Below are 14876 nucleotides of genomic sequence, written 5' to 3' on the forward strand. Positions count from 1 at the left end.
TTGTTCCTTTGTTTGTTTTCTAAAGGAGCAGCTCATTTTCATTTTAAAAGGAATGCAAAAAACACTGAAAAATTAGTAATGTATCCGTATCTGAAAACACATGTCTAGTAATGATTGTAATGGAAATTCAAGAGTAAACCAAGGTTTATTCAAAATAAATTAAACATATTTTATCAAATAAATTTATTTTAAGCACCACATATTTTTCAAAAATGTACCTGGAAAATATTTAACCCCTTAATGACAACTGACGTACCAGGTACGTCATGCATTAACAAGCAGTTAATGACAATGGACGTACCTGGTACGTCAGTTGTCTAACAGAGTGCTGGAAGTGATCACAATCACTTCCAGCAGCTCTGAGGGTATTGCAGTGATGCCTCGATATGGAGGCATCCTGCAATACCCCTTTACAAGCCTCCGATGCAGAGAGAGCCACTCTGTGGCCCTCTCTGCACCGGTAGTGATGGTGCCGATGGTGCCTTTGCCCAGTGGGAGGAGGGAGCGTGTGCGCGCGCGTGCACGATGCGCGTGCACACGTGCACGTTGATGCACGTGCACGTGGATGCGCGTGCACGTGCGCGCATTACCACACTGACACCAATGAAGGAAGGGGAAAAAAAAAAGTTAAAAAAAAAAAGTTTAATTTTTTTTTTTTTTTTTTTACATATAAAAGGATCTGGGAGGGGGAGGGGGTGGGGGTATTGTGGGGGGGCTGCTACACTACAGAAATAAATTTGTATAAAAAATACAAATAAAAGTTATAAATAAAATTTAAATAGTTTGGCCAATGGGGCCAAACTGGGTACTGGCAGACAGCTGCCAGTACCCAAGATGGCGGTAATTAGGTAGGGGAGAGGGTTAGAGAGCTGGAGGGGGGGATCAGGGAGGTTGGTGCTAAGGCAGGGGTCCATCACAACTAAAATATTTTATAATTTTTATTTAAAAAAAAAAAAAACTCTTTTATTTAGTACTGGCAGACTTTCTGCCAGTACTTAAGATGGCGGTAACAATTGTGGGGTGGGGGAGGGAAGAGAGCTGTTTGGGAGGGATCAGGGGGTGGGATGTGTCAGGTGGGAGGCTGATCTCTAAAATTAACCCTGCAAGCTCCCTACAAGCTACCTAATTTAACCCCTTCACTGCTGGGCATAATTCACGTGTGGTGCGCAGCAGCATTTAGCGGCCTTCTAATTACCAAAAAGCAACGCCAAAGCCATATAAGTCTGCTATTTCTGAACAAAGGGGATCCCAGAGAAGCTTTTACAACAATTTCTGCCATAATAGCACAAGCTGTTTGTAAATAATTTCAGTGAGAAACCTAAAATTGTGAAAAATGTAAAGTTTTTTTTTTTTATTTGCTCGCATTTGGCGGTGAAATGGTGGCATAAAATATAACAAAATGGGCCTAGATCAATACTTGGAGTTGTCTACTACACTACACTAAAGCTAAAATTAACCCTACAAGCTCCCTACAAGCTCCCTAATTAACCCCTTCACTCCTGGGCATAAAACATGTGTGGTGCGCAGCGGCATTTAGCGGCCTTCTAATTACCAAAAAGTAACCACAAAGCCATATAAGTCTGTTATTTCTGAACAAAGGGGATCCCAGAGAAGCATTTACAACCATGTGTGCCATAATTGCAGAAGCTGTTTGTAAATAATTTCAGTGGGAAACCTAAAGTTTGTGACAAAATTTGTGAAAAAGTGAACTTTTTTTTTTTTTTTATCGCATTTGGCGGTGAAATGGTGGCATGAAATATACCAAAATGGGCCTAGATCAATACTTTGGGATGTCTTCTAAAACAAAATATATACATGTCAAGGGATATTCAGGTATTCCTGACAGATATCAGGGTTCCAAAGTAACTAGCGCTCATTTTGAAAAAAAGTGGTTTGGAAATAGCAAAGTGCTACTTGTTTTTATTGCCCCATAAATTGCAAAAAAAGCAAAGAACGTGTAAACATTGGGTATTTCTAAACTCAGGACAAAATTTAGAAACTATTTAGCATGGGTGTTTTTTGGTGGTTGTAGATATGTAACAGATTTTGGGGGTCAAAGTTAGAAAAAGTGTGTTTTTTTCCATTTTTTCCTCATATTTTATCATTTTTTTTTAGTAAATTATAAGATATGATGAAAATAATGGTATCTTTAGAAAGTCCATTTAATGACGAGAAAAATGGTATATAATATGTGTGGGTACAGTAAACAAGTAAGAGGAAAATTACAGCTAAACGCAAACACTGCAGAAATGTAAAAATAGCCATTGTCATTAAGGGTAAGAAAATTGAAAAATGGTCCGGTCATTAAGGGGTTAAAGTACTTACTGAGTAATTAAATTGAATTGTATTGCTATGTGAATCAATGATTCCCAGCTTTCCAAATTATATAGAACTTCTATGGCTTTGAGAACCAGATCACACATCCACCGCATATCAACTACAGTGATGTCATCAAACGGGTATTCAAATGCCAGGCTTGATCCGCCTTCCTCAAGTTCAATACTTCCCATACAGCTTGGAACACTAAACTTCTCATCTGAATCAAGAATCTATAAGTGAATATTATACAGTGAGTGACACTTCAAAAGTAAAGCAAAGAACTATTTTGCCCCATAAAATCACATGAAACTTATCCAACAATAAGAATGCCATGAACTGATCAAGCATTTAAACTCATATCTAGACTTTTTGATAGAGTGATGGCACAATGAAATACAAAACAAATGATTATTACAAATGCCTAATGGATTAAACGGATATTGTATCAGAAAATAAAGAAGACAGCACCCCCAAGTGAGATTTAAATTGTTCTCCATAATAGTCCATATAAATAATGTTAAGCAATTCTGCATTCATTGTTAAAACATACTCAATATATCAATACGTGAATGACTGAACATTACTTTCCATCACAGAAATGCTTTTTAAACAACATAAGAGAATTTGCATACATTTGAAGATTACTTCTGTATTATCTTTGCAAATAAAGGAACTATGAAGAGAGTTATATAAGTAATATGCATGAACATGAAGTGCTCGGCTTATAGTTTGTACATAACAGTAATGTTCTTTACATGAAAGCAGTGTTTGAAATTAATACACAGTGCCACTCATGCTGCACAGAATTAAACCAGAATTGTAAAGTTATTCTAGATATGATTAAGCAAATGCCTATATTTTTATGATATTCTATTAATCTGATTCACTAAGCTTTAAGGAACTCCTATTTTAGCAGCTGATTGCAATCTGAATGTTACCTGCTGCAGGTAAGCACTTTTCAAAGTTCATAACGATCTCGGTCATTATTTATCGGAAGTACTTATTTCTTTTTTAAATTTGTTGAAAAATGGCCCTATACTTAGCATGTGCCAATCCTGTTTTCACTAATCACAATCCAAATTCTCAATTTTTGACACATTTTCAGGGCTATTTTTTACTTATCAAATTCCACAGCTAAAAGGTACTTGATAAATACCCAGATAGCACTTATCAGCTTATTATCAGGTAACCTAAAGTTATTGGATGCAACATTGGTTTTGTGCATGTGCAAAACACACTGACACTACCCCGTCATACTGAATAACATCAGGAAACAACATTACCAAACAGATACAAACATTACCTGTTCAATCAAATTAAGTAAATTAAAGTAAAAATGAGCACTTTTACACTAGTAAAATTAGCTATATTCACAACATAACACACATATGCCCACTATACCCACAATGCCCATATCATCTATGATTTTGGAGCACAACAGGCTAATTGCACACGTCACCTATAAGCATTACTAAACACTATGAAAAGGAATCTGTCAGCATAAAAGCACTTTTTTAATTTGATAAACCGCTGATATTGGAATTTAGTTTGTCTTTTATCATGTGCATTTTTTTATACACGCACATGATAAAAGACAAAGCCTCCTTATGTTATCTATGTCTGTATACCTAGAGAGAACAACTGAAAATGAATATTTGAGCTTTTCCATAGTGAAAACTTAAAGGATTACTTTCTGTTATAATTTTTAAGCTAAACAACTAACATATTAAAGTTAATAAACATTAATTAAAACCTACTGACCTATATTTTCTCCAAAACGAAGTTTCATAACGTTCTAAAAGTTATATCTTTTATTCGCCGATGATGTCACGTTATCCTGCCCACTATTTTCAGCACTGCATGTTCAAAATACTTAAACCAATAACTTTGTGTTTAAAGCGCCATTTTGAAACCTAGGTATTGTAAACGGATTGGTACAGAGCAAAGGATACCCACGGAGTGGGTTTGGAAAACATTTAAATTTGCAGACAAGATTTCTGATATACGGTAGAGATATGTTAATGAAATGCTAGTGATAAAAAGCGTATTTGGGGTAGTTAGTTAGTAACAGGCATAGAAAATATTTACATACAGTGGCCCTTTAAGTATTGAAATGTTTAGTATAGGTGTGGATACAACAGGCAAACGTAGCTATTTAAAATGACAAAATAAAGCTAAAGAAGTTTTGTAATATACTCCAGCAGGTAAAATAGATTGTTGGGAACACATTAAAGAGGAGACATTTTTGAGTACAATGTCCCTTGAAATCAAATGACAGGTGGATAAGCTGATCTATTTCTCACTGTGTTACTGGTGGGTAATGAATTACAAAAACATGTTTTTTTTTCCTTTGTATTCTAAAACACCCACAATTTTACAATTTAACTAAAAAACTGACTAATGTCCTTTTAAGATATGAAAAGATGGCCAAACTCTTAAAATAGAATTGAATAAAAAACAGAAAATAGGAGTAATATTTACCTTAGCGATATAAGCTGAGAATCAAATAAAGGGTAAAGTTTTTAGGGCGGAATTGTACTTAAGTGCGAAGCAACTGAAAACTTACTTGGGTGTGTAATGCATTCAGCATCTATGGGTTAACAGCAATAAAGTGCAGTCTATAGTACTGTGTGAGAGGTTGTGATATGATGCGAGTGGTATCTCATAAGGATTAAGTTGGTGGATGCTATGCCACTGCAGGCTGTCCCAGATAAAGATATACTTCTAAATGAGGCTATGCACCCTCTGACCTATAGAGTGTCGAGTTACGGAATTGACCAGCTAGGTTACAAGTGTGGTGTATAGGGGGATTTGGGTTAAATCCAGGAGTTGTCTAACAGGTCCTGACAATATACTCTACCGTTGTCACAAATCCTTACGAGAAGTTTAGGACTCAAATATAAAAAGTAGGCTATTAATATCTAGCAACACCTAGCCCCCTTGTCTAACTGCAACCTGGCATATCAAACAGTGAAGTCCTCATGAACGGTTAAATCTCTGATAGTAAACACGGGTGTGGGGAAATATGAAAGAGGCGGCGTTGTGGGTCAAATCTGTAGCTGAAGAGTCTCTTGTGAACTGCTATCCCTAGAGAGTTTATCCTACTCTGACTGCCAAAATAATAAAATCTCAGAAGCTCTCTCTCTGGGCCATCTCGAGTAGCGGGCAGTGATGTATTCCATAGTAAGCACCTTACCAGATCTGAGAGAGTGCAGCAAGCGAATACTAACTCTGAATTGGCCTTGGGAGTCTTGAGTTCAAAGAGAGAAAATCCAGACATGCATGTTGAGCTCTTCATGACTACTGGTCTGCACTGGAGAAGATTAGGATGTTAGGCACCTCATTGGGGAGCCGGCCGCATATCCCCAACGAAAGGCCATAGATGAGGCATATAGTTCTGTGAAAGTGTCAGAGCAGGGTAAAGGAGGGATCAGCTGGAACCATGTCAATAGCTGTAGGGCTGGGCCCGATCTCCCAGTTTCTGCTGGGCCAGACACTGGGTCCTTGAAGTCGCAGCAACCAGGTAAGATAGTGGATCTGTGATCGCACTTCTCCTCCTCTGAGCAAACTCTGAACTGAGGCGAGGATGGTGGAGGTAACATGGTTCTCCCTTTGCTGAGCTGTGTTTCTGCCTCTGTTTCACTGTTAGGTATCAGCTATACTGGTTGTCGCAGGGCCCTCTCCGGGTTCATAATTCTAGCGGTTGTGAATAGATCGTGAAACTGCTCGTAGCTCTTATGTTCAAGCTTTGTAACAGAGAAGTAGTTTCGGTTCCTCACTTAGATATTGAATGAGATTAAAATGTGTAGTCCTACAAAGGTTAAGTAGAAGGTCTTGGTAAGAGTGTGTTAATAGCAGATCCAAAGCTGCTCAAGCTGGATTACCAGGGAGGGGTGTTGAGAGCTTAAGTATAGGCCACAACGGGCTAGATCAGGTCCCAGTCATCAGCAGTGGATAATCTCGCTATCAATCGAACAAGCAATATCTGAGATAAGTGGGTCTTGTAGAAATAGGGTAGTCTTGAGCAGATCTTCAATGATAAACTGTGAATTAGCAAAAACAGACTGGGAGCTTCATGAAGAGCTACCTGCCATGGCCACTGCCTAGCCACGTCCCCCCAAAACTCGCGACTTTTTAACTGGCGAGAATAAATAGTGAGAACTGTAGTGCGAAAATGTTTATAGAATTACGCTGGGATTTGAAAGAAAATGTCATAAATGCCCATGGAACGCCAATGTTCAGCCCATTTTATGAAAAAAAATTATGCTTTCTGTTTTGTACTTATAACTACGAATTTATATGTGTTTTTTGCACATCCAGTGTACTTAAATTATGATTTATGCTATGCATATTTAATACCGTTTAATCCTGTGTAATTTACATCAAATTTTACAAATTTGCTAAAAACATAAATTATGCTTACCAAATAATTTCCTTTCCTTCTGTATGAGAAGAGTCCACGGCTTCATTCCTTACTTGTCGGAAAATATAGAACCTGGCCACCAGGAGGAGGCAAAGACTCCCCAGCCAAAGGCTTAAATACCCCCCCCCCCCACTTCCCTCATATCCCAGTCATTCTACCAAGGGAACAAGGAACAGTAGAATAAATATAAGGGTATAAATGGTGCCAGAAGAACAAAACAAAATTTAGTTCCGCCCTTCGGAGAATACGGGTGGGGGCCGTGTACTCTCCTCATACAGAAGGAAAGGAAATTATCTGGTAAGCATAATTTATGTTTTCCTTCTTAATATGAAGAGAGTCCACGGCTTCATTCCTTACTTGTGGGAAACATATACCCAAGCTCCAGAGGACACTGAATGAACGGGAGGCAAAAAAGGAGACAGACCCTATTCTGGCACTACAGCCTGCAAAACCTTTTTCCCAAAAGCTGCTTCAGCCGAAGCAAAAACGTAAAACTTGTAAAATTTAGAAAAGGTATGTAAGGAGGATCAGGTAGCAGCCCTACAAATCTGATCCATAGAGGCCTCATTCTTGAAGGCTCAAGAGCAAGCCACTGCTCTAGTTGAATGGGCCTTAATCCTCTGAGGAGGCTTATGCCCCGCTGTCTCATAAGCCAAGCAAATAATGCTCCTCAACCAAAAAGATAAGGATGTGGATGAGGCCTTCTGCCCCCTACGCTTCCCAGAATAGACAACAAACAAAGAAGAAGTCTGTCTAAACTCCTCGTAGCCTGAAGATAGAACTTCAAGGCCCGAACCACATCCAAATTATAAAGTAACTGTTCCTTCGAAGAAGAAGGATTAGGACACAAGGATGGAACCACAATCTCCTGACTTGATGTTGTGATCTGAAAAGACCTTAAGAAGAAAACTTAACCCAGTACGAAGAACAGCCTTATCAGCATGAAATACTAGGTAAGGAGGCTCACATTGCAAGGCAGCCATTTCAGAGACTCTGTGTGCCGAAGCAATAGCCAGTAGAAAAAGAACCTTCCAAGACAGTAATTTAATGTCAACTACATGCATAGGCTCAAATGGAGCCTTCTGCAAAACTTTAAGAACAAGATTTAAACTCCAAGGAGGAGCGCTAGATCTAAACACAGGCCTGATTCTAGCCAGAGCCTGAACAAAAGACTGAACATCTGGAAGCTCAGCGAGCCTCTTGTGCAGTAAAACAGATAGGGCCAAAATCCGTCCCTTAAAGGAGCTAGCAGAAAGGCCCTTCTCCAGACCATCCTGGAGAAAGGAAAGAATCCTGGAAACCCTGATCTTATGCCAGGGGAATCCATGCTCTTCACACCAGAATAAGTAGGTCCTCCACACCTTCTGATAGATGCAACGAGTAACCGGCTTACGAGATTGAATGAGAGTATCAATAACTCTCTCAGAGAAACCTCTCTTGGCTAGCACAAAGTGTTCAATCTCTACGCAGTCAGCCTCAGAGAATCTAGATTTTGATGAATAAAAGGACCTTCTTTCAGCAGATCCCTGTGACAAGGTAACTTCCATGGAGGAGATGACGACATCCCCACTAGATCTGCAAACCACATCCTTTGCGGCCACGATGGAGCAATCAGTATCACTGCTGGCCGCTCTTGCTTGATGAGGGCCACTACTCGAGGAAGGAGAGGTAATGGCGGAAAAAGGTATGTTAGACTGACCCTCCAAGGCACCATTAATGCATCTATTAGCTCCGCCTGAGGATCCCAGGATCGCGACCCATACTTGGGTAGCTTGATATTGAGACGGGACGCCATGAGATCTATCTTCAGAGTCCCCCACCTGTTGCATATCTCCGCAAACACCTCTTCATCATCAGATAACTATCTATCAGCTATAGCCAATAAACTAGATGATGACCCCTGGGAAGGATAGCAATATTTGACCTTTTGCTTGCGCTTAGCAGGGCAAGGTAAAGCACTAATGGCCACAGACATCTCCGTTTGTAACTGCGCGGTGAAGTCTGGAGGTAAAAGGCCTCCTCCAGATGGAGAATCAGGCGTGCTATGGGAAACTGCATGTGTATTAGGAGATGAAAGCAGGGTGCGCAACTCACGGGACGGGGAACCCTCAGAGGTGGAAGGCTCAGTGGTATCAAACATTAACCTTTTTTGAATTTTTTTGACATAATCACTTTTTCTAGGCATGTGAAACATAATTGAGAGGGCGGGTATACCTCGGCCTCCTCACAATATAAACAGGCATTAGTCTTAGGTATAGAGGGAGTACTGTCTAAAACATCAGAGTCCTCCATAGCTATGGGTTATTTCCTAATATAACAATAACGAATGTTATATAACATATAAATATGGTACCTTCTTCTCTCCGATAACCAGCACGGTCAGAGAGTAGGAAGTGAAACTACGACCACACCCGGTCACATGGAGCGCAACCTATGACCGCCTCCGCTAAGGAAAAGTGTGCTAAGCTTGTAAAGCTGCGCAGCTCTAAAGTGAAAGTAACCTGTATGTTCCAACCTCAGCCTATGAGTCTCAGAAAACATCTCACACAAAACGCAGTATAAATCAAATAAAAATGTACGAGATTAATCCCTGTTCAATAATCCCCCCTCAGGAGATATTAACCCTTGATTCCATACAGATAAAAGCTTTACCATATGTGTAAAAAATTTAAACGATCTTCCCGGAATCTATGCTGTGGAACAGAAACACAGCCTCTCAAGTGTGACAGTCTTGTAGCATCGCTCCTGACGTGGACTTGGAGTGATGAAAGCAGGCAGTGAAACTCGTCAACACTGATTGCTTAGGAGCTGTTAATACGAGTCTGGATGGTTTCGCAGAAAGACACTCCCTGCATCTCCAGACCCTAACTTTCGTCAATGCTCTCACTGAGAGGCTGACAAGACGACTTAAAACTCCAGTCCCATTTCAAAGGGTAGATACCCTTCATAAGGAACTATTCCGTATCTTCTGACACTTCTCTGCCAACCTCCTGTGACAAAAGGCAAAGAATGACTGGGATATGAGGGAAGTGGGGGAGGTATTTAAGCCTTTGGCTGGTGTGTCTTTGCCTCCTCCTGGTGGCCAGGTTCTGTATTTTCCCACAAGTAAGAAATGAAGCCGTGGACTCTCCTCATATTAAGAAGGAAATAAGATTTTCGTTGAACAATTTGGTTACAATTTTTACTGCACCTTAACAATTACAAATTGTTCAACAAAAATCTTATTTCCTTCTTAATATGAGGAGAGTCCACGGCTTCATTCCTTACAAGTAAGGAATGAAGCAGTGGACTTTCCTCATATTAAGAAGGAAATAAGATTTTTGTCGAACAATTTGGTTACAATTTTTACTGCACCTTAACAATACAATTTTTTTCTTGCATATTTTTGTGTGAATGCTTAAAGGGACACTGTACTCCAAAAAAAAAAGTATGCATTAATCAAATAAAGGATGTTAAACAATACACTTTTCAATGTACTCATCGTTTTAAATAGTTACCGTTTCACATATTTTTGTGTGAATGCTTAAAGGGACACTGTACTCCAAAAAAAAAAGTATGCATTAATCAAATAAAGGATGTTAAACAATACACTTTTCAATGTACTCATCGTTTTAAATAGTTACCGTTTCACCGCAATAGTTTTTTTATAATTTTCTCATTTTCCAAACCCACTCCATGGGTACCGTTTCAAGGAGTCCTATCTGGGCTGACAACCCAGGTCGGAATATGGCGGCTTTTAGATACGATGCGCCTGCACAAACTTCAGCAAAGACATTGACTACGTCACTCACTGGAGCAAAAGAGGGAGCTGCGCTTTGAAGGTAAGGAGAAAATATCCTGTAGTTTGGCATTATCGGCTTCAGCTAAAGGAAAGCGCATGCGCGATAACACTGGACGGACTGCACATGCGCAAGATGACGCAACATTCAGTTAATTATATTCATAGAATAGACCGCCGATTGGAGGATTTAAACAGCGATTAGACAGCCCATATTAGTGGGTTGTCTGGAATGATGTCAGGATAAAAAATATGAAATACTTTTTTTGTATGTTACACGGATCGTTAGACATTGGAAGTAAGTGAATGTTATAAGTTTAACCTTGATAAGAAAGTATATATAATCGTTGTACACACCTCAAACAATTATACAGTAATCCTTTAAATTATTCCTTTGTATGATTTTTAAATTACAAATTTAATTGTGCACTTTTGTAATGTATGCATCTCCTCCTTATACAAAAATGCAGTTTACACCCCTAAGCGACAAACCTTGTTTTCGGGGTAAAAACATAATTTATGTAAGAACTTACCTGATAAATTCATTTCTTTCATATTAGCAAGAGTCCATGAGCTAGTGACGTATGGGATATACATTCCTACCAGGAGGGGCAAAGTTTCCCAAACCTCAAAATGCCTATAAATACACCCCTCACCACACCCACAATTCAGTTTAACGAATAGCCAAGAAGTGGGGTGATAAAAAAGTGCGAAAGCATATAAAATAAGGAATTGGAATAATTGTGCTTTATACAAAATCATAACCACCACAAAAAAAGGGCGGGCCTCATGGACTCTTGCTAATATGAAAGAAATGAATTTATCAGGTAAGTTCTTACATAAATTATGTTTTCTTTCATGTAATTAGCAAGAGTCCATGAGCTAGTGACGTATGGGATAATGACTACCCAAGATGTGGATCTTTCCACACAAGAGTCACTAGAGAGGGAGGGATAAAATAAAGACAGCCAATTCCTGCTGAAAATAATCCACACCCAAAATAAAGTTTAACGAAAAACATAAGCAGAAGATTCAAACTGAAACCGCTGCCTGAAGTACTTTTCTACCAAAAACTGCTTCAGAAGAAGAAAATACATCAAAATGGTAGAATTTAGTAAAAGTATGCAAAGAGGACCAAGTTGCTGCTTTGCAGATCTGGTCAACCGAAGCTTCATTCCTAAACGCCCAGGAAGTAGATACTGACCTAGTAGAATGAGCTGTAATTCTCTGAGGCGGAATTTTACCCAACTCAACATAGGCAAGATGAATTAAAGATTTCAACCAAGATGCCAAAGAAATGGCAGAAGCTTTCTGGCCTTTTCTAGAACCGGAAAAGATAACAAATAGACTAGAAGTCTTACGGAAAGACTTCGTAGCTTCAACATAATATTTCAAAGCTCTAACAACATCCAAAGAATGCAATGATTTCTCCTTAGAATTCTTAGGATTAGGACATAATGAAGGAACCACAATTTCTCTACTAATGTTGTTGGAATTCACAACTTTAGGTAAAAATTCAAAAGAAGTTCGCAACACCGCCTTATCCTGATGAAAAATCAGAAAAGGAGACTCACAAGAAAGAGCAGATAATTCAGAAACTCTTCTGGCAGAAGAGATGGCCAAAAGGAACAAAACTTTCCAAGAAAGTAATTTAATGTCCAATGAATGCATAGGTTCAAACGGAGGAGCTTGAAGAGCTCCCAGAACCAAATTCAAACTCCAAGGAGGAGAAATTGACTTAATGACAGGTTTTATACGAACCAAAGCTTGTACAAAACAATGAATATCAGGAAGAATAGCAATCTTTCTGTGAAAAAGAACAGAAAGAGCAGAGATTTGTCCTTTCAAAGAACTTGCGGACAAACCCTTATCTAAACCATCCTGAAGAAACTGTAAAATTCTCGGTATTCTAAAAGAATGCCAAGAAAAATGATGAGAAAGACACCAAGAAATATAAGTCTTCCAGACTCTATAATATATCTCTCGAGATACAGATTTACGAGCCTGTAACATAGTATTAATCACGGAGTCAGAGAAACCTCTTTGACCAAGAATCAAGCGTTCAATCTCCATACCTTTAAATTTAAGGATTTCAGATCCTGATGGAAAAAAGGACCTTGTGACAGAAGGTCTGGTCTTAACGGAAGAGTCCACGGTTGGCAAGAAGCCATCCGGACAAGATCCGCATACCAAAACCTGTGAGGCCATGCTGGAGCTACCAGCAGAACAAACGAGCATTCCTTCAGAATCTTGGAGATCACTCTTGGAAGAAGAACTAGAGGCGGAAAGATATAGGCAGGATGATACTTCCAAGGAAGTGATAATGCATCCACTGCCTCCGCCTGAGGATCCCGGGATCTGGACAGATACCTGGGAAGTTTCTTGTTTAGATGGGACGCCATCAGATCTATTTCTGGAAGTTCCCACATTTGAACAATCTGAAGAAATACCTCTGGGTGAAGAGACCATTCGCCCGGAAGCAACGTTTGGCGACTGAGATAATCCGCTTCCCAATTGTCTACACCTGGGATATGAACCGCAGAGATTAGACAGGAGCTGGATTCCGCCCAAACCAAAATTTGAGATACTTCTTTCATAGCCAGAGGACTGTGAGTCCCTCCTTGATGATTGATGTATGCCACAGTTGTAACATTGTCTGTCTGAAAACAAATGAACGATTCTCTCTTCAGAAGAGGCCAAAACTGAAGAGCTCTGAAAATTGCACGGAGTTCCAAGATATTGATAGGTAATCTCACCTCCTGAGATTCCCAAACTCCCTGTGCCGTCAGAGATCCCCACACAGCTCCCCAACCCGTGAGACTTGCATCTGTTGAAATTACAGTCCAGGTCGGAAGCACAAAAGAAGCCCCCTGAATTAAACGATGGTGATCTGTCCACCATGTTAGAGAGTGCCGAACAATCGGTTTTAAAGATATTGTTTGAGATATCTTCGTGTAATCCTTGCACCATTGCTTCAGCATACAGAGCTGAAGAGGTCGCATGTGAAAACGAGCAAAGAGGATCGCGTCCGATGCAGCAGTCATAAGACCTAGAATTTCCATGCATAAGGCTACCGAAGGGAATGATTGTGACTGAAGGTTTCGACAAGCTGCAATCAATTTTAGACGTCTCTTGTCTGTTAAAGACAGAGTCATGGACACTGAATCCATCTGGAAACCCAGAAAGGTTACCCTTGTCTGAGGAATCAAAGAACTTTTTGGTAAATTGATCCTCCAACCATGATCTTGAAGAAACAACACAAGTCGATTCGTATGAGATTCTGCTAAATGCAAAGACTGAGCAAGTACCAAGATATCGTCCAAATAAGGAAATACCACAATACCCTGTTCTCTGATTACAGACAGAAGGGCACCGAGAACCTTTGTAAAAATTCTTGGAGCTGTAGCTAGGCCAAACGGCAGAGCCACAAACTGGTAATGCTTGTCCAGAAAAGAGAATCTCAGGAACTGAAAATGATCTGGATGAATCGGAATATGCAGATATGCATCCTGTAAATCTATTGTGGACATATAATTCCCTTGCTGAACAAAAGGCAAGATAGTCCTTACAGTTACCATTTTGAACGTTGGTATCCTTACATAACGATTCAATATTTTTAGATCCAGAACTGGTCTGAAGGAATTCTCCTTCTTTGGTACAATGAAGAGATTTGAATAAAACCCCATCCCCTGTTCCTGAACTGGAACTGGCATAATTACTCCAGTCAACTCTAGATCTGAAACACATTTCAGAAATGCTTGAGCTTTTACTGGATTTACTGGGACACGGGAAAGAAAAAATCTCTTTGCAGGAGGTCTTATCTTGAAACCAATTCTGTACCCTTCTGAAACAATGTTCTGAATCCAAAGATTGTGAACAGAATTGATCCAAATTTCCTTGAAAAAACGTAACCTGCCCCCTACCAGCTGAGCTGGAATGAGGGCCGCACCTTCATGTGGACTTAGAAGCAGGCTTTGCCTTTCTAGCTGGCTTGGATTTATTCCAGACTGGAGATGGTTTCCAAACTGAAACTGCTCCTGAGGATGAAGGATCAGGCTTTTGTTCTTTGTTGAAACGAAAGGAACGAAAACGATTATTAGCTCTGCTTTTACCTTTAGATTTTTTATCCTGTGGTAAAAAAGTTCCTTTCCCACCAGTAACAGTTGAAATGATGGAATCCAACTGAGAACCAAATAATTTGTTACCCTGGAAAGAAATAGAAAGTAAAGTTGATTTAGAAGCCATATCAGCATTCCAAGTTTTAAGCCATAAAGCTCTTCTAGCTAAAATAGCTAGAGACATAAACCTGACATCAACTCTGATAATATCAAAAATGGCATCACAGATAAAATTATT

The 14876-nt window shown here is 39.5% G+C and overlaps 1 protein-coding gene across 1 annotated transcript in view; it reads right to left on the minus strand.

Annotated features, from left to right (window-relative positions):
• CFAP54 (cilia and flagella associated protein 54) overlaps positions 1–14876 on the minus strand; it is a 901430-nt gene that overhangs the window by 361370 nt on the left and 525184 nt on the right. The window contains exon 41 of the mRNA XM_053719246.1: positions 2326–2549. Coding sequence (XP_053575221.1) covers positions 2326–2549 — 224 coding nt within the window. The remainder of the gene's footprint in view (positions 1–2325; positions 2550–14876) is intronic.

This window comes from Bombina bombina, chromosome 6, assembly GCF_027579735.1.
Source record: "Bombina bombina isolate aBomBom1 chromosome 6, aBomBom1.pri, whole genome shotgun sequence".
NCBI lineage: Eukaryota > Metazoa > Chordata > Amphibia > Anura > Bombinatoridae > Bombina > Bombina bombina.